The 25,755-nt window shown below is 35.9% G+C and overlaps 1 protein-coding gene across 1 annotated transcript in view; it reads right to left on the reverse strand.

Annotated features, from left to right (window-relative positions):
- Positions 1 to 3,582: 3,582 nt before the first annotated feature.
- The window catches only part of LOC145692971 (uncharacterized), a 114,756-nt gene continuing 92,583 nt past the window's right edge, over positions 3,583 to 25,755 (reverse strand). Inside the window, exons 15-19 of the mRNA XM_081768577.1 lie at positions 24,613 to 24,700; positions 18,034 to 18,139; positions 13,905 to 14,048; positions 9,839 to 9,956; positions 3,583 to 4,527 (exon numbers count right to left, since the gene is read on the reverse strand). Coding sequence (XP_081624703.1) covers positions 9,858 to 9,956; positions 13,905 to 14,048; positions 18,034 to 18,139; positions 24,613 to 24,700 — 437 coding nt within the window. The 3' untranslated portion in view covers positions 3,583 to 4,527; positions 9,839 to 9,857. The remainder of the gene's footprint in view (positions 4,528 to 9,838; positions 9,957 to 13,904; positions 14,049 to 18,033; positions 18,140 to 24,612; positions 24,701 to 25,755) is intronic.

The raw sequence follows: 25,755 nt of genomic DNA on the forward strand, positions 1-25,755 counted from the left end.
GTTCTCTTGAACTTTCAGCTTACGGACATAGTTTCGGATCTACAAGGGGTCGAAAGCATAGGAAAATGACTTTCGGACGCCAATAGTTCGGAAACTATAAAACGTAAAGAGGGCGGGTAAAAAATTCACTCAAGAAGTCATACCTGCTGTATTGAATTTTGCATGTTTCACATTCCTACCATGCACGCGCAAGGGATTCCCCAAAGGAACGTAGGGAGTCCCGGATTATCTACCAAATGAAAATTGGTCTAAATGGATATGAATTGATAGGGTTTCTACCAGGTAACAATAATTCGTTTGCATTAAGTCGGTATCTGGAACAAATACAAAATGGCGGACACCTTCATGCCCGTTGTGTGTTGTTGCATAATCGCCCGGTGCGGATGCTGGGCAACAGTGACGTTCTAAGTATTAAGTGTAGCGAATTTGTATTCAAATGCTCTAGAAAGACATCTGAAGTGTCGGTAGAGCACAACAGATGAAGCAGGGTGATTCACATGTGAGGTAACACTTAACGAAAAATGCCCAGAAATGCACTCGTACTCAGTAAACGTGAGTTCAGGGCGTCGGAAATGTAAGGATTAGCGTCAAGAACATGAAAGCCATTGCTAATTCACCAATAATATTCCCTCAAACCGATGCAATATGATGTGCATGATTGTATACCAATAGGGATGCAACAACTGAGGCCAAGTTAAAATTGTGCAAGGGGACTCACTAAGAAACTGGGTAAACTAAATGGATGTCACTAGTGGGATCGCATGATCGATATTAAAATGTGGCCAATGTGTATGTTGATATAGACAAGTAGCTAATGGAAAAATGTCAACATGTTCCACGCGATTATGCAACAACACACAACGGGCATGAAGGTGCCCGCCTTTTTTATTTGTTCCAGATATCGACTTAATGCAAACGAATTATTGTTACCTGGTAGAAACCCTATCAATTCATATCCATTTAGACCAATTTTCATTTGGCAGAATATCCGGGACTCCCTACGTTCCTTTGGGGAATCCCTTGCGCGTGCATGGTAGGATTGTGAAACATGCAAAATTCAATACAGCAGGTATGACTTCTTCAGTAAATTTTTTACCCGCCCTCTTCACGTTTTATAGTTTCCGAACTATTGGCGTCCGAAAGTCATTTTCCCATGCTTTCGGCACCTTGTAGATCCGAAAATATGTCCGATAGCCGAAAGTTCAAGAGAACTGTTTTTCTTGTCTCAGTGGCAGGATTCACCTCCCAAGAGTTTTAACACTTATTTTGCAACACCCGATAAACTGTATGTTCGGGTAACAACACTGTTAATCTGGTGGTATTGTAGAATGTGACAATGTCTCTGTGTTGATATTCGCATGGTACGAAATTTCAGCGTTTGTGTCTATTAGTTTAAGAGTTACAAGAACGTATCAAGATAAATGGTCCACCCTGTATGTAAGTGTTTTAAAGAGTTTTGATACTTTACTTAATTTGTAGTGCCAAATGCTACAATATTATTAGTGTTTAACGAAAAAAGAAGAAAATACTTATATAAAGATGAGACATACCAACAGATAATTTTATTGAGCTGAACAAAATTGTATACGCGAGTGTAAAACCTAATGCGTAGTTTTCGTGAACTATTTTAGGTAAATCTAAAAAATGACGCTATAAGGATAGCCATGTCCCATGCTAAGATAAAACTGATACTAAAGTATACTCTCAAGTTTTTTGATTATGACATTAGAACGGCAACAATACTCAGTGTAGTTAATAATATATAGCCTAGAATTATTATACGTTCTTCAATGTTAATTTCTGTGTAACTTAAACTACGTATTATCCAGACACATAACAGCCAATATATCATATCAAGCTGAACAAAATAACACGCTATTATGAAGGGCATATAATGATGCATAATTTTCGACAAAACGGAAATAAAAATGGTGACATTAAAAAGTATGTCATTTGTTGCCAAAATATAATTGACAGTTTTTAATTTGCTGGAAGAAATTGTTATTCATTTATGGATTAACTGTATATGTAACAAAATACACTGTTAACAACCATATTATATACATTGTATTCTGTGTTTTCCTGACGGTGACACACACTCTCCTTGTAAAAATAATCATTCATGATAGGCCTGGATTTACTGGAATTTACATATGCAGACAGTCAGGGGCCATGAATGCATGAAGCAGGGTGTTCTCCGAAGAAGTACCAGTTACTTTACTGAGAAACTTCTGGAGACTAATGTTTTAATCGTATTAAAGATTAGTTCGAAATTATGTTACATTGAGTATTTAATTTAATAAATTAGGTAGTTGATATAACTAGTATTCATTTTATTCTACCAGAGAAGGCTCGATCTCTGCTTGGTAAGTTTAATGAAAAATGTTTTGAACACACAAAGCTCTCTGGTTCGACAAACTAGTTGATGGAGAGTTTGAATTCACTGAAATCCATCCCCACTTCCCTCCCGTAATTCATTACTAAATTAGTAATATTAAAGTTCAGACCAAGCTAAATCGCTTTCTGGAATTAAGACCTACTGAGTCCTCATTTCAATAGTTCATTATTTTACACGTCGAATCAGTTGATATATTTTATTACCTGAAATACGAAACTTCAGCTTCGTGACCTCTAACCTCTTTATCACTATTGACCTATCTCTATGGCTTCAACATGACTTTTGGTAAGTCTTTTATACGTGTGTTCCATGGCATCAGTATCATTTCAAGAATTTTGAACAATACGCTGCTGAAATGTGATCTTATATCACAAAGGTCACATGTGACTTTCTCAAGGACCACGGGGTCACAGTTTCATGTGGGATACGTCAGTTTTACTTTAAAATCTTGTAGAAACCTCTATTCATTGTTTCACACGTCGAATCAGTTACCTTTTAGTACGTGAAATAACTTTACTTCGTGACCTCTTTGACATTACCGACTTATCTCTATGGCTTCAACGTGACTTTTAATAAGTCTTTTACGCGTGTCTTCCATGGCATCACTACGAATTTTGTACAATAAGCTGTTGAAATATGATCTGTTATCACAAAAGTCACAGCTGACCTTCTGAAGGTCAAGGGGTCACAGTTAAACACATTTCTCATTATCATATTGCTTTGAATCAGAATTTATGTTTGGCTAAGCGGTTAGCGTACGCGCCTTTGGTGTGGGAGACCTAGGTTCGATTCCCGGCGGGAGCTCATGTGGTTAGGATTCCACGTTAATCCGTAGGTCTCGTCTCATATAGCCTCGCTTCTGAAAGGAAGTTAAACTCAAAATCAACTCAACTCAGAATTTAAAAATTATGCTCATGCTGCAATTCTTAATTTTACAGTTCGATATTCAAAAGAATGGCATATAATACCATTATGTAACATTGAAATCCCACAAGAAAAAAATCGCATTTTGACCTTTGATCCTGTAGGTCATAAGTCGCCATTACCCATAAGGATTTCAGCTAGTCATAAAACATAAAAATATAACAAAAGTAATCAACATATCATTTATGTAACCACCATTCACTACGAAGGTACATCTTGTTATTTCAGGAAAGAAGACAAAAGAGAATTTAAATAGTAGATGAAAAAAAAAAATAAAAACCTTTATTCACTGCATTTGAATTTTGTTTTCACGAAAATGATACAAATTAAGAAACTTTCAACTCAGTTTATATGAGTTTCAATGTCTGTACACACAGCTTTGGTAACAAAAGAGCTTTGAGCTAGTACTATTTTATTACCCATTTTACAGTTATAGTACAAAACGAATTGTCTTTCAGCTCCTAGTGATGTCGTCATACGATACATAAATTTCATTCGTATTTCTTGCAAGACTATCCTAAAACGTTCTACAAGTGTATCTAGCTATTCTACAGAGTATAAACTGTATCACTAAAGAAATAACAATCCGCAAATGTATATTCACACATATGTTTAATATTATAAACTATACTTACAGGGCGTACAATATGAAGGATGATGCACACGAAAGCATTATACAAAAATACTTTTATTACTTAATATGGCTCAACATCAACGAACAGCCTATATATTACACTATACATTGGCAACTTAAACTCGACATTCGCACAAACTTGTCTCATAATTCTTTCACGAAAGTTATTTCAAAGATGTAACCCACATCACATCCCAAATTTTTGTATTACATTTCACTACACGCCTTTCACACAAAAGTACTTACACAATCTATTTACAATCGAGATATACTACAAAGTAAAATATAAAATACTTAAGAATTCTTTTTTTCATACGCAAACATACGTAATCTCTGTCTCGCATTAATGCTAACTAAATGATAAATAATATTTCATCTCAATATGAAAATACACATGTCTGCATTCTAATACCATAGGGGACAAGTGAAAGGTTCATTCAATACACAGATCCTCCATATGAAAATCAGTCTTTGCGAGTAACTTTGAGTCACAGATTTCATCACAGGATACGCATACCGTAGAAATGCGCAGAAGTTGTACTTTGTAGGTGCTTCCAACACGATACTTGTTCTTTAAAGAAAGAAAACAAAAAGTTAGTACAACAAACTCAACATAATTGTACAAGAAATAGTTATCATTCTGCATCATTATACACTAGTAGAAACTCATTTAAGAACATTTGGCATGCATGGCACGCATTAAACGACTGGAACGAAATCTGCACCAAAAATATGTCTCTAGAGGGCACGTCAATCTTAGTTTGGAAAGTCCCAGCACACTGACCACTGCAGAAAGCTGGCTAATTGTGGTGTCCATAGAGGACATGCTACCAATAGTTTAAAAAATCGTCGGACCCCATGACGACTATATTTGTGTGCAAAATAGTTGTGTATTGCTCATAGTTTGAATCTGAAATCGCAACACATCGCTAGTGAACGTCTACTGTATTTACAATTAACTAGCAAAGAGGATCGCCTTATACTGGGGCTACGGGAGGCCGGGTAATCGTTCAACATAATTTCTGCTAGTGTGAATCATGGTGTATCAGTGCACCATTGGTAAGATACACGTTGAGAGGCAGAGCATCCCAATCAGACTCCACTCCATCCCTCGTGCTCCTATAACGCATCGGTGAGAGGCTGGAGTTCGGGTCGCCCTAACTGGGAAAGTAGTGGCAGCCAGTACAACCGAAGTCACCAAATAAGCCTCTCATATAAAAGACGAATAATCGATTATTGGAGGCAATTCTAGATTCCCGAGATCCTCTCTCAGTTCTTCCTGTGAACTACTACGCGAATGGATGGTGTATTATGCGATGAGAGTAGTTTCTACCTCGGACAGACTGATAGTTGTACACATGCATATAGATGTGCAGGTAAGCGTGTGTTCACATTCGCCATACAGGGCTCAACTTAACATTCTGATATGGGAAATAAGCTACATATCCCGCTCGACTGATCTCAATTCAGGGGATATGATTAGTGCGACCCAGTATATTCTACTCGGTATACGCCTTCTACACTGATCTGCCAAGTCTCTGGAAAAATTCTATCAAATATATGTACAACATAGGATGACAGAGTCTGATCGCCAGCCGAGACTGGTAACGACTATCGTTCAGCTGCGTCAAAACCTGTAGCAAGCGCCTGCTCGAACAAATGCTTATATAGCCACTCTAGTCCTGCTCTTAAGATGAGTACTGTATATTTTTGAATATCCCATGTAACATATTCAGGATATCCCACGGGTTCTATATTGTGATTATTACCACCTACCATCATATTCGCGTGTACCAACCTTGAGATGGATTAATGAATTTTTACTGGGTGTTACTTAATCTGTTTCCATCACTATATGTCAGACACTACATGAAATTAAATGAGTTTTATATTCATCTATTTATCTATGAAAAGTTTCTTGCGTATATCTATTAAAACATGAAAGATAAATGGGTTTGTCAAATCAATAACACTGCAATATGAACACTCTCTACTTCATAAGTATTTTCAGTTAGTACTCATAAAGGTTATTTACTTCAGAAGTTGTAGTTTTAAGAGGTTGACTGTCAGAGAACGTGTGTCTGAGTACAATCATATATATATATATATATATATATATATATATGTAGAGAGAGAGAGAGAGAGAGAGACACTCGTTTTTGTACGTCATTTCACTCTTGATTATATAACAAAATCAAGGCATAGCACCATTAAGTTTATTTTTACTCGTATGCGAATATAACGTGGTATGCTTGACACATGTGTCTATGGGGTAGGGCCAGCAAGTTGATCTAGGGGATAGGGCAGGACTTTATCAGCGTGGCCAGTTTCTTACATACTATAAATTAACAAAAAGGTTTAGCATTAGTAACTCATCGTACATACACACATACATATTATTATTATTATTATTATTATAGTATTTTCAGTATGCTACCTTACTGAAACATGGTAGCATACTGAAACTTGGAAGAAAGTAAAATTAGAATCACTGATTGTAGGATGTTATTAATATGAAATAAAAATTGTTTATGGAAGTTTATTTGTTTGACTTTGCATTCATACGGGTATAAATAGTTAAAAAAATCGAAGACAAAATAAGATCAAACTCAGGCACTATTAACAATAGTTAACAATAAAATACTAGCAACTATGTGCAACTAGTTATGAGCGTCTACGACGATTCGGTGTGAGGACGCTTGTATGTAAAAGACGTTCTTGTGTATAAAATATTTGTTGTGGATTACTTTCGACGTACTTACGTGATGTCTGTGTACTTTAGATGATAATCTAATGCGAACAATTCTTGGTTGCTTAATTTTTATTATTATTATTATTATTATTTAAAATTTTGGAAACAGTTCTAATGACTTTCATAAAATGTGGTGCAATGCAGTTTTCAGGTATAGAAACGCGAGCTACCTAGGTTTTTTCTTTGGGAAAATTCGTATACAAGCATCTCCGGATCTTTTTTTTTTTTTGGGGGGGGGGGGGAGGAGAGGGGAAGGTTCACTGTACCTTAAAAATGGCCCTGGAATTTTCATTATACATAAATCCTCTGATTGCGTTTTAGTACTACAAAGAGAGTAATAACGGTAGCAATATGATGAGACCATTAATTATATACTCGTAATGAATAGTCACGAAATGAAAAAAAAAGGGATAATTAATTCTTTATACAGAATATATAAAATAAAACTTGAAATCTTGCAAAAAAGATTGACAAGTGTCATAGTGTAGTTACTGTATCATAGTATAAAATGTTTAACATTGTTATTAAGGCAATTACGGAATGATAATACAATGCGCTATTGATAATATCTTCGATTTACGATAGAATTATATCTCTGTGCAAAAAATACATGAATAACACTCACATTTAATTCAAAACTGTAAAATTTAATTTGCACAAGTGCTTGCAAGTGGTTCCTGTACTAGGCCCTGAACTCTTCACTGTGGATAAGGCTGTACAGTTACATTTTATAAAGTTGTGGAAATACAATTAAAGATATGAAGTAACAAATATAATACATAATACCAATGTAGATGCGCAATAAATAGAAGATTATAGTAGCTGATACATGACCTAATCGAGAGATAATGCGGAACTTTGCTGCGTTATTTACTTTTCCCAAATTGCTCAACTAAAAAATAAAATAAGCTGAGAAAGAAAAAAAACAAATCTCGAAGAAACTTTTAACTGACCACCTACTTATAACAAGCACAAGTACGATACACGTTATGTACTCTGGCTCTTGCTTATTTATTAATTACTATTTACTATTGCACAGGAAAAATAATGGGGGGAACTTGAATGTATTTGTTTGTAAGCTTTAGTGACCTAAAAACAATCTTTCGTACTATTTATTTTTGTTCAGTAGTATCAGCAAACTTATCTTCTTTCTTCCTGTAGAATGATTTTACAATAGCTGCCAATTTAAAAAGTAATAGGTTTTAAAATTTAGATCTTCAATTATTGATAACAGGACGAGATTGCTTGATTAACAACAGCAATTTAATTTAATGAAGAAATTATTTAATTTATTTAATTATATAATAATATTATATAAATTCCAGTTTATTTCATCTTTCACAGTTCAGATTAATAAGCAGATTTAATTTTCACTTGCTTTAATTGCAATTAGATATGTAGAATCTTCAAAGAAGTGCCAACAAACAACGAATCACTATCGTCAATTTGTACGCAATCGCTAATTCACTGCGAGTGTAAATATATGAAATATAAGGAGGCCGTAATATATTTCACTATCATGAACCATAATTTCCTTCAGCATGTAAATATACGAAACAGTAAAGTGATGTTTGCCGGTACTTACAAGTTATTACAATAACAACAACGATTGGCTACGATACCATCCTGGGAAGCAACTCGGACGTGGAAACGGAAGTAACCTTTTTCCACCTTAGCTCATTCTAATAATAATGGAATAAACAATACAATCCAAAAAGTGAATACTCCAGCTACAAAGTGGAGATAATCTCCCAAACACCATAAACACAGCAACACTACAATACACAGCTGGGCATATTAACGTATTGTTTTAGCAGTTTGGTGCCTCATCTTAACGTCCTTCGAAGTTATATAGGGATTACATTCCTTATTTGATCAGTTGAGGAGTGTATTTCCAAAACATGTTAAATCCGTTTGGTAGAATTCTTCAGAAAGTGCAGAAAACTGTATCTTTTTACATTGAAACTCTATGGCAAGTGATATTTCAAACGGAATTTACCACAGAAAAGGTTCCATAGTATACTTTTCCATATTCAATTCAAAATTGGACATTTTTGGATTTAGCATGTTTTGGAAATACACTCCTCAGTTTTGGTGTTTTTCTATCAGCACGCCGAATAACGATGCGTTGATCTTTCTACACTCTGTTCGATAACGCTACATTTAGCATCAAGAAATGCAACAGATTGCATGACTTACTCTCATTGGCTCCTTTGAAGAGATGGAATATTCCACTTATTTCTTTTCCGTTTTTCGTAGCTATTACATATTTAATAATTACTCAAATTTCATGGTATTATTTGCACGAAGAATTACTCATTATTCATTATATTTAGAAGAATTATCTAAGTGTATATGAGATTTCTGGAATATTTGAAGAACTCCTTGTCTCGTTCTCCTGCCATCTCTCTTGAATACTAGTACTAATACTAATACCAACAACAACATCACTCTCGAATTCAAATCGAATTGTGAAATTTCTTGAAAGTTAACAGGATCAGTATATTGTCTGATCTTGAATTATGTATAGCAGCCATATCAAACTATATGTTTCTCGGTCTCATACTGGTATCACGCGCTATAGCTAGATTTCAGTCAGACACGTCTAATATGAACTTTAAGTTCAATTAGGTTATACGATCTCGTTAACACATGAAGCTCGACACTATTAAAATGTCCTATAACCTGTCTGTATATGTTTATGATTTTAAAAATTTAAAAAGAATCTAATTTTCCACGCAGCTAGTTTTTACACAACACACACACTTTATTGAGCGAGTATAGACATCACAGCTGAAGTTAAAATATTAAACAAAACTCCATAACAAATAGATTCAGCACTGAAAGTTGTATTATTAACAAGCAGCTGAGTCATATTTGTAAATTCATAGGTACATAGTTCTCAGTTATAAATTCAAATCCGACAGCATAACACATTTCTCAAATTATTAGGCTAAGACTCTTGGTTCGATCTAAAGAAAGAAGCAAACTACAACGTTTAAAATAAAAAGTGGAGAAACTATCAAAAATACTGAAAATTTATACGTAAGAGAAAATTTATTCATTAAATAAAATCATAATTGTCTACAACTCTGTAAGTTAATAATACACGTAATTTGCTTGATCTTACCTGATCATCAAGTTTACGGCTAGCTTTCTTTGTTTCCATGAACAGCCGAGAGAAAATTATCCAAATTGACTTTCTCCAACAGCGCTTGAGGGTTGCTTGTTTTTAATTTCTTGCCGGGCTAAAACACAATGAAAGATAATATAATAACGAGCTAAAACGCAATCAGTTGCAGCTGCACTATCTTTTCCACAAAATAAAAACATTCTTTTTCCCCGTTTTGCTATTTATTATTGTTGCACAAAGTACTGTTAAGCTTGCCAACAAATTCGAAAACTCTACGAATTATTATTATTATTATTTTTTTTTATTTTATTTTATTATAGCAAACGATTAAATTAATAAATATTAAGGTCAAGTGTACGGAGCACATTAATATACATTTTCGTACCTACAGTGAACACTCCGAGGGAGTAATTGTATTTAGTGATTTCCAATTTCGAACAAAAAATCATGGAATACCTACCTACAGTTCGCACAGAAACAAAACCAACTTTTTGACCCAAGCTCAAGATCCACAGGTGACACTATTGAACGAAAGAGGTCAGTCTCTCTTCTGCCTCCTGGTGACAACGGAAAGTGGCAACCTTTTTGTAACGGTGACAACATTGGATATATTAATCGCCCGCGAGTGACATTAATATTCTTTCAAGAGTTTCACTGTTGATAAGAAAAACTGATTTCAGTTTGTTTTTCCCCTATCCTTTCTCTCTGTACATCTTGAAGAAAAGTACAGTGTGTTCGAGAAGTCTCCGTACCCCTAGGTTTAAGTATCGCAGAAAGCAATATCAATGTAATTTTAGTTTATTTATTTAGTATATACTTTAATATATATTATAGTTCATAGTTAAAACTATGAACTATATTCCCAGCAGATTTTTATGTGTTCCATCGAGCTGTACAACTAGATGTATGCATCTCTAGGTCTTCTTTGACATGTTGCGGAGCATCTGATGTGAGGAATTATCGTTCGAAATGCTTCCTCCAGATTTGCACGCAATTCATCATCAGTCTTGTACCGACAATAAGACATATGTGACTTAATTATTTCCCACAATGAGTAGTTTGATGTAAGATCCGGGCTTCGTGTGGGGACACCATGTACTTTAAATGGACATAATGGAGAACCACCTAATCCAACGACCTTGAAATTATTCATTAAAGGATTCATGCACCTGAAAAGCAAAGTGGGCTTGGGTCCCGTCCTGCTGACTTACACACGATCTATGATTTCCTTCTTTTCCAGCTAAGGTATTTATCACGTTTGCAATATGTGCAAATTACAACGTCCATTCATATATTCGTAAAAAAAAAGTCCGAATAAATATCGCGATGTCATCCCTGCCCACATCACAACATGAAGTGAATTTCACTCCACTTCTTGCACACAATGAGGTTTTTGTTTAGACCATGAGACCACTTTCGCCCTGTGTGAACACCCTTATATCGCACTTTTATTTAACATTTTTATCTAAAATAATAATAATATCCGCTAAAAATAATCTTTTTCTGTGAGCGGATACAGAATTTGAAAATTGTGTCAACAAATCATGTGAGACGCTGTTCCATGCTGTTGTCAGATAATTTATTCACAAACATCTGTCTAAATGTGTTTATGTGCAAATCGTTCATGTGGTTTATATGAATATCTGCTAATAGGTATAGTCTGCTCAAAAGTTTTCAAACAACCCGGATTTAAATGAGCATCTACTGTGATCCTTTCATTTTGACAGAGAACTTTGCCGTCCCGTCTGTCAAAGGCATTCTGGTCTAAAGCACAGAATTTGGCGACATTGATCGGGATTGAGAGATACTGCAAATGATATGTATAATTCTTAAAATAGACGCACACAGATATTTTGTAATATACGAGGATTACTGCAAAAGTCATAGCAACAATGTGTTTGTATACGAAAATGGGAACGAAGCAAGAAATTCTGAAATATGCAAACAGAAAGTTAGTACATAAGTAAAAGTTACATGTAGGGAGTTGGATTAATATACATATTTCCATGAAGATACAGCACGAGAAAAGTGAATACAACGAATTGTTCGCTACATACGTGTTTTACTTCGAATTAGAACACAGACCATTACAAATAAAGCCCAGAAAAACATACCAGTGGCATGAAGAGTCCTTCGAAGTATTTTCCCAAAGACTTTATCATACACACTGTCAATGATATGGAAGGTGCCGAAACCCGTGGCCTCACCAAGAGCGAATCTTCTTATTTCGCAGATCATTGCTGTGGCAATGTCTTCACGTGTTCGAAAGTGTACTTCACGCAATGATTCATTCAGTTTTGGTATGAGGTCGAAATCACAAGGTGATAACTCTGGCGAATATGATGGGTTCTCGTGTACTTCCCATCCAAATCGCGCAAGAAGATTCTGCACACATGTTGCTGTATGAGCTGTTGCATTGTCACGAAGGATGAGTGCATCCTGTAGGCGTTCAGGGCGTTTGTCCCGTAGAGTCTGACGTATGTAATGTTGCAGGGAAGTGCGGGAGTAGTACAATACGTTCACTGTTTGGCCATATGCTACGAAATGGCGTAAAATCACCATTCTAATGTCATATGCTACGATGACCATTAACAGCTGAGAGATTGCGAAGTAATTTCTGCCTGCGTGGCGAGCCTGGATGACGCCATTTCACTGACTGAGTTTTAGTTCTGGCTCATAGACCCTGCCTTATGACCTTACCATCTAATGCGATCTTATTAATGCACTCCGTCTAATTTACATAGTTATCTTCCCACGGCAAATTGTACGTGGTGTTTTTTCGTCAAATAGACTTAGAAAAAATTATCATCAACTTCAGAATACGATATGGCGACGATGACATAAGTAAAATTAAAATTATCAGGTTACAAGTTCTAGATTTTTCTATCATGACCTTAGGATATGACTAATAATTACAATATCTGTAATTATCTGTAATGTTGTAATTTGAAGGCAGAACACGTATAAAACGAACGATTCATTGTATTAATCTTTCTCGTACTATGTCCTGATGAGGATATGCATGTTAAATCCAACTCTCTACATGTAACGTTTACACATATACCAATCTTCCATTTGTGTATTTTAGAATTCTTTGTTTCGTCTTCATTTTCGTGACAAAAAAGACATGACTTGCGGTAATTCTAGTATATTGCATAGTATAAACAAAAGTGAGGAAAGTGAGGTAGCATATTAGTTTTGTTTGAAAAAATATAGACCTATGGGGTCAATACAGTGAAAAAAATTCGAAAGGAAAACAAATTTTACATGTTTCGTAGTTTCTTAAAACTTGGTGATATGTTAACGTTTTAAAAACCAAATATACCATACTCTGAACCGTGTTTACAATGGTTTCGTATGCCCAATTTTTGCTCATTGGAATAGCAACGAGGAAAACTACATATACGTTCTCACTGAGTGACAATTGATCACAGAAGGTCGTCGTAAACACTTTCGGATCTCCGCCAGAGCCTTGTTCACGCAATATAGAAATAGAAGGAAGTACGGTTTCATCTTTTTATCCTCCGTGGTCAAGGCTTTAGAGGAGGATAGAAAGGTAGGAAGTACAAGATATTTTCAAGAATTACAATTACAAGTAAATAAAATAATCTTTCTTAATTGACACTAATCCTGTATTCCTATTTAAAAAACGTAATCTTATATAAGTCAGTAGATTTATTGTGTATTTAAAAATGACAGACAGTTGCTTTTCTATACATATTACAGAAAAGGTTAGTGGTTTTGAATATGAGTCAGATTTTATCTCTGGTAAAGAATGAAAACCTCAAAATTGATTAAGCTGAAACGACTGACGGATATCTTGAACAGAGGATCTGAAAAATTGTTCCCAACAGTAAATCTGCCATTGGAAGATTGTGTAAATTCACAAAGGTTCTGTTTCTTGAAGTAAACAAGTAGTTTCTTTTTTCCCTCCTAGCCTAAGCCGAATACAATTTGATCTCAATTCGTACTCTCAAATTTATCAGGAAATTATTTTATCTTAAAAGCATTTGAGGGTTACCTTACGAAAGTAAAATGATAGTAAACGATCCATTGTACTTACTGCGAGCAGTACATCTTCCGTTGTAGACCGCCTCTTCTTGGGTGGGAGAGTCCTATGTCCACTACCATCAGTTACACTTGCATTCCTCTTCTCAGAACTATCCTCATCATAAAGATTTGCTAACGGAGAAATCGAATCCAAACTCTAGACAAAGAAAATTAATTCCTTTAAATGACACAATATTAATTATATTAACAATAAGTGAAACATATAAAAGGTATAGATATTATCGCAATATCAAATTGCTCCTACTGAGGATCACAAATGATCAGTAGCTTACTCACATTCTGCTAATGAATAGTTTGGTATAACTCGAAGTACATGTCTACATAATGTTCCTTGAATTTAAGAAAAAAAATTAAATTGACCCACCAATTCAGATGTTACCGACTTTGTTAGGAGATAAGTACGCTTTATGCTCTGACTTGTTCTTACTTATTATATGTAGAGAACACAAACTTTATGAACAGGGTTTAAGACTATGCAATGATAGTGACCGAATTTTAAATTTCTAGTCTTCTTACACAGTAACCAACGCCCTAGTCGTACTGGAATACAACTTCTCGTGAGATAAGCGAAGTCAAGCAGTGCGGAGTCTAAACAGTGTCGTGGGGACAATTGGAGAGCTACTTGAAAGAAAGAAGTTGTGAAAGCCGGTCTAGAAAGCAAATATTAACGAAGGCGCCGATGTGCTGATCACACATCACCCGAAAGGGAAGAGCGCCATAAGCCGGCTTAGGCTCTGGCCTGAAGGACTATTGCAACACGAGTTTAGTTTAGTTTCTTTAGTTTAGTCTTTTTACACTAGAATATCCCAGTCTTCATTCTTGTAGGAAATTTCTGAATTCTAGCTTACCCAAAGAAACAAAAACAGATAAACTGTCTCGAATGAAAACTGGTCTTATACACAACAAACACCCCTTTGGCCAAAAAATAAAAATAATAATAATAAATAAATAAAATGAAGCACATAAAATCTGCTTCTTTTCGATACCGTGCAAACAATCATACATACTCTCGCTTCGGTACTTGCAACTCGAAGCTCATTTATCTCCCAATATGAATTCTCTAGTTTAACTTTATAGTTTAGCGAAACCCCAATGGATTTACAGAAGTTGTCTTTGATTTACAATGACGATTCAAGATCCACCTACCTCACAAAAATCTATGCCGTCATCCCCACGAATAGGGACGAACGCAAAGGGTGGATCCTGGGGGGTTGAGACTTCACCCCCTCTGAAATCCGGACTTTTCTGTAATTTAGTATAATTTTAGAGGTGACTTTTATAACTTTTAATACAATTTATCCTCATATTGAATTTGGACCCCTACCGAAATAAATTCCTGCGCATGTGCTAGATCATGATGGTCTAGTTGGTGGTCCACATTCTGACTATCGCCCGGCATCGAACTTTCCATCGGAAGAGGTTGGCGCAATCCGATTCAGTTGTAACAACTCTTTTTTCACAGATTTTCCTAATGCCGTCAATGATGTATCTCCACTGGGGAAGGTCCGTTCGAGGACTCCAGAGACGTAATAGTTCATTGGTGAGGTATCCGAAGATTTCACGAATGTGGTGAAGAGAATGACAGGCTTACTAGCTGTTGAAGGAAAACGACCGTCGAATGAGAGATGGCTGGATGTCTTGTCTTGATTTCTCTCCCACATTACAGACAAGGAATTTCACGGCGGTAAATTGGTATAAGCACGTTAGTTTGATGATAGCTAAAATTAGTTTGACATTTTGGTGACACGGTGTATCTTCAATCTCATGCAACAGAAACCAGCAATGATCATGGATCCTTTGCCAAACTTTCCCTACATTCGTTGTAAGTCCTGAACACAATGTTATCAGTCATTGACACACCCCTCGTTCAATGTTGCAACGTATTTTCACCTGTCGTCAGCTAGGTGATGATCGTCGACAATTGGTTTAACGAACTCCTTCGTGACTACATCATTAGCGCACGTGTTTGACGCGAAAGACCTGAATTTGATTTCCGGTGGGAGTTCATGTGGTTTGAATCCTACGTGAAGCTTTAGGTCCGTTTCATTTAGCCTTGGAGCTGAATCGAACGCTAAACTTCAAAGCAACCACCCGACCAATTGGTGAAATATTCAGCAATATCCTTTTGCAAGAGTTACTGAACATGTCTCTTTTGAAAATTCTTCAACTTCAGATCACGATGAATTGCCTTGGGGAATGTTTCAACAATACCTCTTTGTTTACCTGGGTTCCTCCCTATTACGAGAACCTGTACTTTCCGGATAGTAGCTAGTGTACAGCTCGTAGTCGATTGGGCTTGTTTTTGCCCTACAAGAACTGCCCCATTCCTTGCCTTTTCTACCCTTTTAACACAAGTGCTATGCTATGTTATTCTTCGACAAGGTGAATCCACGTTTCATGCAGATCTTGATTATGGCACTGTAACTTCATTTGGCATCAGAAGGCGCTATTGGGTAGCTAGCTCTTACAGTCTTCGGAAGCATTCTTTAACACGACCGTTCATCACATGTGTCACAGATTAACTGAAGTTCAATGTTTTTTTTTTTTTTTTCTTCTTCGAGTAATGTAATTCATTTCGCGCTAGGTACCGATATTATGTTTGTAAAAATCACCACTATAGAGCGGACTTATCTTCTATATATATGCATCTGCAATCTCTGTTAATCTGAAGTGTCGATATCCTACGTGTGTACATTTCCAACAACACTGACAGCAAAATTCCAATTTTGGTAACTTTTTGTAAGAACATCCTAAAAATATACTACCTAAATTACTTCAGCAGTTACAGAATGACAACGCAATTACCCACCCACACATGCTGCTGTTCTAACAGCTCACCGTAAAGTTGGTTTAAATACCTCTGACATTAACAATACTTTTACTCTTCCTAGGACTATTTCGTTTATTATTTATCTTGTTTCTTGTCTCATACAATTATTATTTTCCGTACGCTACTTCGTTATTCAAACGTGAAACTCCCAATTTACTCCTTCTACAACTGTGTTTCAAGAATAGTAAAATTCGACGTAAAGCATACGCATATTAAACAAAGGAATTTCAAAGCGGGAACGGAAAATTAATTACTTACCGTAATAGAAATGTAATCTCATGCACTATATGTATTATTGCTAAACACTTGATCTGATGAGAAAGGAAAATTAAGCGAAGTATCTCTCCAAGACGGTGTTTACCTAAACCCACAGGTTTTGTTTATATGTGGTCGACATGTTTCACGCAGAAAAGTAACTCTCAATCGGTCTTTGAATAAGGTTTGAATTTGATGCCTACATGTACGTAACATTTACAAATGTTAAGCAAAAGAATAGCTTATTTTTAAGGTGGAAAAAACAGTGTATCTACACCTTTTTGAAATTGTTTTTTAATGCGAAGTACTATAAAAGAACGGGAAATCATTTTCAGCAACAACTGAGACCACTTTGTTGGGCGATCTATTTCCATTATTTACAACAAAAATTTATTTAGAATATTGTTAGATTAACGATTAATTCTATCTTTGAATGTATTTGAGAAGAGCCCACGATTAAGTACTCCAAACCTGTTCACGATAGCAATACGTTACGAATAAACTGCCAGGCTATCATTTGAATTTCATTACATAAATCAGTTACGGTAATTATATCATTCACCATTCATCAACTAATTTTACTTCATTACTTATTTGAAATATTAACGCCTGAAGTAGTTTTTCGCCAAAGTGGCTAATGAGTGTGGTCCCGGTTTTTCTTTTCTAGTGGGGGTTCTTGTCTTCGATAAAAACCTGAGAAGTGGTTCGGTTTAAACAGTAGGCCCTACCTCATGCATTCTCAGTGGTGAAAAAAGACAATGAACTCAACCAAATCGATTGATCAATCAATAATCTTCGTATTTTACGAATAAAGTAAATTCTCTATATATATTACGCAACCCATAAAATAAAAACTAGTTATATGTACCACGAGTCAAAAAATACGCCATCTCTCGTAACTTAAATTAAATTTGCATATCTATATTATTATTCTTATTAATAAAGTTCGATAATAATGTACATCAATCTGACAATGAGATTTCTTATTTTTCTTATTCGTGTTTAAGATAAATTTAGTTAAATTCATTATATATACCTGGGTCGTTTTTATAGATTTCCCTGGTTCATCAACTCTTGCTTTATCAAGGTCTCCCTGGATGGGAATGACTGAAGACTGAGAAATTGATCTTTCTTTCCGGAACCTACAATTTAAAAAAGGCATCGAAAGAAGTTATGCATTTATAAATTGTACACAATAAATTGTAAGAAGCTTCAATTATACCTGCAAAAAACTTCTACTCGACAAAACAGTGCATGTCAATTAAGGAAGATGGAACATTAAAAAAAATGCATATATATATATATATATATATGCAGTGCCTTTTTAAACTTTGAGACAGACTCACCCCATATAATCTGGATTGTGAAGTTTGCAGAGTTAAACAAATATTATTATTATTATTATTATTATTAATAATAATAATAATAATAATAATAATAATAATAATAGTAATATCACAATTACGGTTAAACACAATTACAACTGAAGACTTTATACCTAGGTACATGGATATTTATCACGTGTAATCTCAAGTATTTTTAGCATAATCTCAATTACCGAATCTGGCAACTCTGTGCTCCGTAGAACTCGCTTATATCTAACGCTGAATAGTCGTCGTTTTCCAATTGGTTATGCGCTCTTAGACATTCTATTTACAAACGCAAAGTATAAGTTAGGTTCAATTAGCTATAAAGTGAAAATGATCGTTCCATTAAACCACAGTTTAGAAAATGAGCATTGTGTATATCTATCTATCTATCTATCTATCTATATCTATATATATATATATATATATTAGGGTGGTCCTTATCTTTCGACTTACGAGTTATTCTGAGAATCACCCCTTAAAATGGCTGTATATAAGGCCAAAGTAACTTATAAGGATAATATTACTAATATCATTATTTATAATATTATTATAATATTGTTTACTCATTTGAATAATATTAAATGGTCCCCAAACGACTTCACGTTTTGAACATATACAATATATAAAGGTAACCAAGAACATTCTGTCGCTTTTTCACCTACCACCTTTGAACATCGATATGTCACCTAAGACGTACCTGAAAGATCAAAAATATGACGACCTTCTGCCAACGTTCTGGAAAGCCAGGGATTCCATCACGGTAGAACTTGGTGGGCCGTGAAACGAAGAAATTATGAAGTGCATTCTGCACTTCTACTAGGGATTTGAACTGGTGTCGTCTAAGATGATTGTCCAAGGAACGGAAGGTAATAATCAGATGGAGCAATGTCCGAGGAGTATGGCAGATGCAACAGTTTCCCATCCAAGGCGTAGAATAGTGTCCCGAGTCATCCTATCCATGTGGGGCTTAGTGTTGTTCTGTAACAGGAAGACCCCTTTGCGATTCACAAGCGCTGGCTCCAGACTTTTCAGTTTTTTCTTGAATACGGCTCAACTGTTGACAGTACACAGTTGCATTGATGTTCTGACCATCTGTTAGCAGTTTCCGATGCACGATGCCGCGAGCAGTCCACCAAACACACAGGAGGACCTTCTTCTGGTGCAGTGATGGTTTCGGCTGTTTTGAAACCGGTTCATGGGACACTAACCAATTATGACGGCGCCGTGGAGCTTCGTACAGGACTCACCTCTCATCACATGTCAACATTCTGTCCAGAAATGGCTCTTCCTCAGACGAAACAGCAAAGAAACACAGATTTCTACTCGCGTTGCCTTCGGGCCCAGAGTCAAATCATGGGGGACCCATCGACCCAACTTGTAGTGCTTCCCAACTTGATGGAGGCGCTGCCGAATGGTTTCTCCACTCACATTGAATTGTAGTCCCAGTTCCTCACATGTCTGGCCACTGTTCGCCTCAATTACTGCCTGAAGATCTTCATTTTGTACGTGTGCTGGTCTTCCGATACGTGGTGCGTCTTCGAGTGTTTCGTCACCGTCCTTAATCTTGTTAAACCACCGCTGAACTGTCCACGTAGTCACGACACCCTCACCAAAGGTCTGGCATATCTTCCGCCCCGCTGCAGTGGCATTTGACCCGTTTTAACTCGTGCAGTATACACGCCCTTATGACGCTCTGTGCAGGTCCTATGTCCACTCTCTCCTTATGCACGCCACAATCAGGTAGTATGTTGGATATATCTACACCAACAACTGACCTTCGCCTTATCTCCATTCTCATTTAACTCACGGTGTGAATGCCAATGGAACACAGACCTCCACAAAAAGCGACCTTGTCCTTGGTTACCTTTATACAATATGAGGTAAAAGTAAACTGAGCTAATTATTTTCATGGGTTACTCTCGAAAGCCGAAAACTAGGGACCACCCTAACATATATATTCATGACGGGGACAAATGGCCACGTTGCTGATGTCCCAATTACTCCCCTACTCAATCAATCAATCAATCAAACCTAATATATATAAATACGTGAATAGTCATCCACATAAGATGTTTCGAGATATTTTGGAATCAGAGTCAATATTAAATTCTTAAAGTCCGTTCTACCAATAACATGAATGTAAAGTTTTAATTCTACTTCATATGAATGCCTTTATTTTAAAATAGTGTACATATATTGGCTAAATTTTATTCCTTTCCATGTTTCTCAAAATAAGATTTGAAAAATGAAACAAACCAATAAAAACACGACCATAATTTACATTTTAAGCGCTGTGGCATTTACAGTGTACATACTATAGAAGGAAATATTAGAAGCAAAAACAACAAAAAACACTAGTGGTAACCAATGATGCAGAAGCTCGAAGTGCTAAATAGTTAGTTTTACGAGATACATTGAAGGTTTTGATTGTTATACAAAACAGAAGTAGTATTACTGCACACTGTTCACCAGTTAATTTGAAAAAACAGAAATGGACATACTCTCTCTTGTAACCTACGTCCATCACTTCAATTCCGTTTTGTTTTACAAATGACGTGCATCACATCGCATTCTTCACGACCAAGGAATAAACTAAGTCTTTACTCACTGTAAACTCCACCATTTGTCTAACAATACCACAACAGATCCGAGAAAACGATCAAGATGGCCGAGCTGAGAAGAACTGTATTCTTAAGTGGGTTATTTAATAAAAGACTTTGAACGAGGTGTGCTAGAAAAGTAATGAGACTGGCATCGCTGTGCACGAACCGACAAAGCTGCGGCTCTACATTTACATAGGAGTTAAATTATCTCTTCCCGTTCATTCAGTACACGTTTGAAATTGCTCCAGTTCTTACAACATTGCTGAAAGTATCTGAAGTGAAGCTCTGTCTGTGAGGTGTGTTACGAAAATGGACCGGCAATGGAGTTTCAGCAATGTCCTGAAATTAAATTTTGTGTAAAGCTTGGTGAATGCACTACTAGATTTATAAAGTTACAAAGGGTTTATGGAGAATATTTCCTACCCAAAGCACAAGTGTTCAGATGGTACAAGTCCTTGTTAGAAGGCCGAAGACGAAGCTTGTGCGAGAACACCTTCAACTTCAAAAGCGTGGAAAGAGTAAAGTTTCTTGTGAGGCTAGATCGTCGATTGACCGTGAGAGTGATCAGTTGTGACTTCAATTTACATCCATCAAGTTTTAACACACGATTTAGACATAAGAAAAGTGTGCGCTAAGATGGTTCAAAAGAACAATGTCATATGGCAATATCCAGCAATGAATTTTTGGCAGGAAAAAATATTCCTGTAGTTCCTCAGCCCCTTATTGCCAATTCTCAATCTCTTTTTATTCGCCTTATTCAAAAATCACTGAAAAGGGGTCAACTTTGGTATTTTGGATAATACCAGAAGAGCATAACCGACGAGCTGAAAGGTATTCCAGCATTGCTACCAGAAGAATGGAAACGTCTCCACTGCTGAGTAGCTGCCCAAGGAGACAATTCTGAAGGTAATAACCTTTATTTGTAAAAATAATAAAATCCACTGTTACAAGAAAATCAACCTCATTACTTTTTTTAACATACATCATATATTTATTGTTTAATGATATGAAGATCTGATCAAAATTGGGGAATTTGTTTCAACAGTTTGTTGTTGTTTTCTATATACATTTTTTTAAAAAAATATCATCTCGTTGTTTTTATTTTATAAGATTTGCGAGGGGCATACTGAAAGTCGTGAGCAACATGTTTTCACAACCGTAATCTTTACTTGTAAGTGAAACCAAGTACATCATCTCAATCTACAGACCTTTCTTTCTTTCCGGACGTTGACGGTTTGTTGCTAGCACGTGACCACAGGCAGGATTTCCAATATGGCTGGCAGCGATGTTTCGTTTCGACAGCGTGCTGTGATTGAATTCCTTGTTATAGAGGACGAATCTGCTTCTGAAATTCAGCACAGACTGCAGCGTGCCTATGGAGATGTGTGCATGGGTGCCAGCAGTGTTAGGAGATGGATAAAACATTTTAAGGATGGAAACACGAATATCGAAGATGGGATTCGCAGCGGGCACCCTCGAACTGCCTCCACGGAACGCAACACGGCAAGAGCTGATGAGCTGATTAGGGGAGATAGGCGTATCATTGTGAATGAAATCGCTGCAAAATTTAGTGTTGGACATAATGCGGTGCAAGAAATGATTCACAGCTTAGGTTATCGGAAGGTTTGTGCCCGTTGGGTCTCACGTTTATTAAGTGAGGACCACAAACGTCAGAGACTAACCATTGCCCAAACCCTTCTTCAGAGATTTCGACATGAAGATGATGACTTTTTGACGAGTACTGTGACTGGAGATAAAAGCTGGTTCCATCATTATGAACCTGAAACAAAACTACAGAGTATGGAATGGCACCACTTGAATTCGCCACCGAAGAAGAAAGCAAAGACTGGAATCAGTTGGGGAAAGTTATGGAGAGCATGTTCTGGGATGCACACGATTGCATTCTGGTTGACTTTTTTGAGCCTGGACAAACCATAAATTCTGCCCGCTACATCCACGCTTTTTTTTACCTCCGTCGTGCATTGCGTGATACACGTCCTGGAAAGATCATTCTTCAACAGGATAATGCACGTTAGCATACTGCAAGTGTCACTATGGAGCAGATAAAGAGATATGGGTGGGAAACACTTCCACATCCTCCATACAGTCCCGACATGGCACCCTCCGACTACCATCTTTTCGGTTTGTGAAGGAACAGATGCGAGGCCATCGCTACAAGACACTGGAGCATATTCGCCAAGCAGTGTGTCAGTGTCTACGGGCAGCTGGAAAGGAATTCTATCACAAAGGTATTTTCAAACTTGTAGAACGATGGAAAAACTGTGCGCAAAAAAACGGAGACCAGAAAAGTGAAAGAAAGGTCTGTCGATTGAGATGATATATTTAGTTTCACTTACAAATAAAGATTACAATAGTGAAAAAATGTTGCTCACGACTTTCAGTATGCCCCTCGTAACTACAAAATTAAAGAACTGTGAAAAACAGGTTTAGAAAAAATAACTACAGAATTCCTTAAGGCGCTGAAACATCTGGAACGACAGTTTTCAGTTGGAATTTTACTATTTCTTTATTAGTTTAAATTTACAGGCTAATTGTCGGGTCCTAGTGCTTGCATCTCTTTCCTTTGTCTTTCAACGTTGGTTGATTGTAAGAATAGAACTTAAAAATGTGTCTGCACTTGGCCTCACTCACCCAGAAGAATGAGAAAGATTATTTGAATGTACACCAAACAATCTAGTAACTAAATAGTGAAGTTTTGCAAATAAGTTATCACCATAATTGTCTACAAGTACTCATCACTCATCATATGACACTTGACAATTCGTATGCATTTGTGACATTCTCAGGAACACAATTTCTATGAAAAGTGGCAACGTGCAGAATATCGTTAGTCTGTTTTAATGTATATACAAGTGACTCTTCACATTCTTCTGATTAAGTGAGGCCAAAAGCAGACAAGTGCAGAAAATGACCATAATTTTTATCTACACATTGTATTTTTGTTTTCCGATGATTTATCGTCTCACTAACACCTTCAGACCAGAGGCTTTTAAAAGCCCAGTGTAAGCGAGGTATAGAAACTGATAATATCAGTGAGTATGTGAAATGATAACAAGTGGATACAAGATAAGAGAGATTGTTTTTGTTATTGAACAAGAATTTTAGAAATGATCATCAAAAGATTACCGGCCACAAAATTTTTGAAAGTCTTCTAAATCGAGTTTTCTACGGAATAAGCACATCATGCTGAGTTAAGTGATAGTTTGGGTTTGACTACACTATATGTAGTTCTCTAGATATAAGGCGTACAAGAAAATTTTTGATTGAAATATATTGGATCTTTTGAACTAACCATGTTGCTTATTTCTGTAACCCAAAAGCAAAGTAGAATGATTCGCTATTGAGTGTAATAGTTACATTTTTATGATTACATCATATCCCTAATTTATAATTATCTTGTATTACTGAAACTGTCTGGCTGCCCATGTTCCTTTGTGAATTGCAAAACCAGGATTTTCTTTTACAGTTATACTAGAAAGCAATTCAATGAGTATAAAACCCAACAGATCTAATAGTAATATAAATTCTTTTTGTAATCTATAAGTTAGAAAAATCCTTTGATATCCTTTGGATATTCAAAAAGGCTTTCTATACTAAAACACTGAATATACCTGTACATACCTTGTGTTTGCATGAGATTGGAATTCCACATCAGTTCCACTATTTTGTCTATAACTCCTTCTTCCTGTTTCCAATTTGTCGGAAAGACCTGAAAATCATATAAATGCGAGTGAATTCAAATTATTCATTAAGTATAGCTGAATAAACAATATTACCTCAGCATTCATTTTAAACTAAAGTTACGTTAAATCACTTCGACACTTGCTAGTATCTTCAGTAACATATCGCCTAATTACATTAGGTTCTTTAAAAATTCTTCCTACAGTAAAGGAACGTGAATAATCTGAAAACCTTTACGACTGAACTATATACAAAATTTCAGATAATCGAATGGTCTTACAGTTTGCAGTTAAGCACTGTTCTTCTCTTTAAGTTTTTCACTCATAAAATCACTAAATTTTCAAATTGCCAAATATTAATATATCATGCACAGAAGTACTTTCTTTTGAAATCTTAAGAATTTTTTTTGGAGGACTCTAATGTAACTAGGCAATGTGTTACTGATGAAGATAAACAGCAAGTCCCGAAATGATTTAACACAATTTTAATTTCAAACAGACATAACATTTTTATTCAACTGTTTAAGATGTATCCCATACCGCCTGTAAGTAAATATATATTAACTATATAGCTATCGTAAGTCAAGTACCTTTCTTTCAAAGCCATACTTTCATTTGTAAGTAAAATAACCATATTACACCTATGTTGGTTTTAAAGCTTTGCAATAACAAAAGAATTTTTTTTTTTTTTTTTTTTTGAATCCAAGGATTTTAGTTTACTACAAAAATAGTTCAAAAAGTACTATTATGAAACAACATTGGATAGTTTTAAAAATTACTTCTTTGAATTTTCCCCCACAATCTACTTGGAGTATCAAGTTTCTTCTAAATGGCTAAAATTCAGGTAATACACAATAGGACACTAAAGTATGGATCTTTATCTTGTTGACTGAGTTTAGACTTCGAAACTATGCTATGCGTAATTATGGGAAGTCATATAGAACAGTTATGTTTGACATGTCAGTGCAAAAACGTTAACAGACAGCAAGTAATAGTTTTCTGAAGTGGATCCAACGTCCCAATGTGGCCAGCAGTATACCACACTTCTTATTCACATAAAAAAAAATCTTCAAATTGTATATAA

The sequence above is a fragment of the Thermobia domestica genome, chromosome 1 (genome assembly GCF_964235325.1).
Source record: "Thermobia domestica chromosome 1, izTheDome1.hap1.1, whole genome shotgun sequence".
In the NCBI taxonomy this organism is placed as follows: Eukaryota; Metazoa; Arthropoda; class Insecta; order Zygentoma; family Lepismatidae; genus Thermobia; species Thermobia domestica.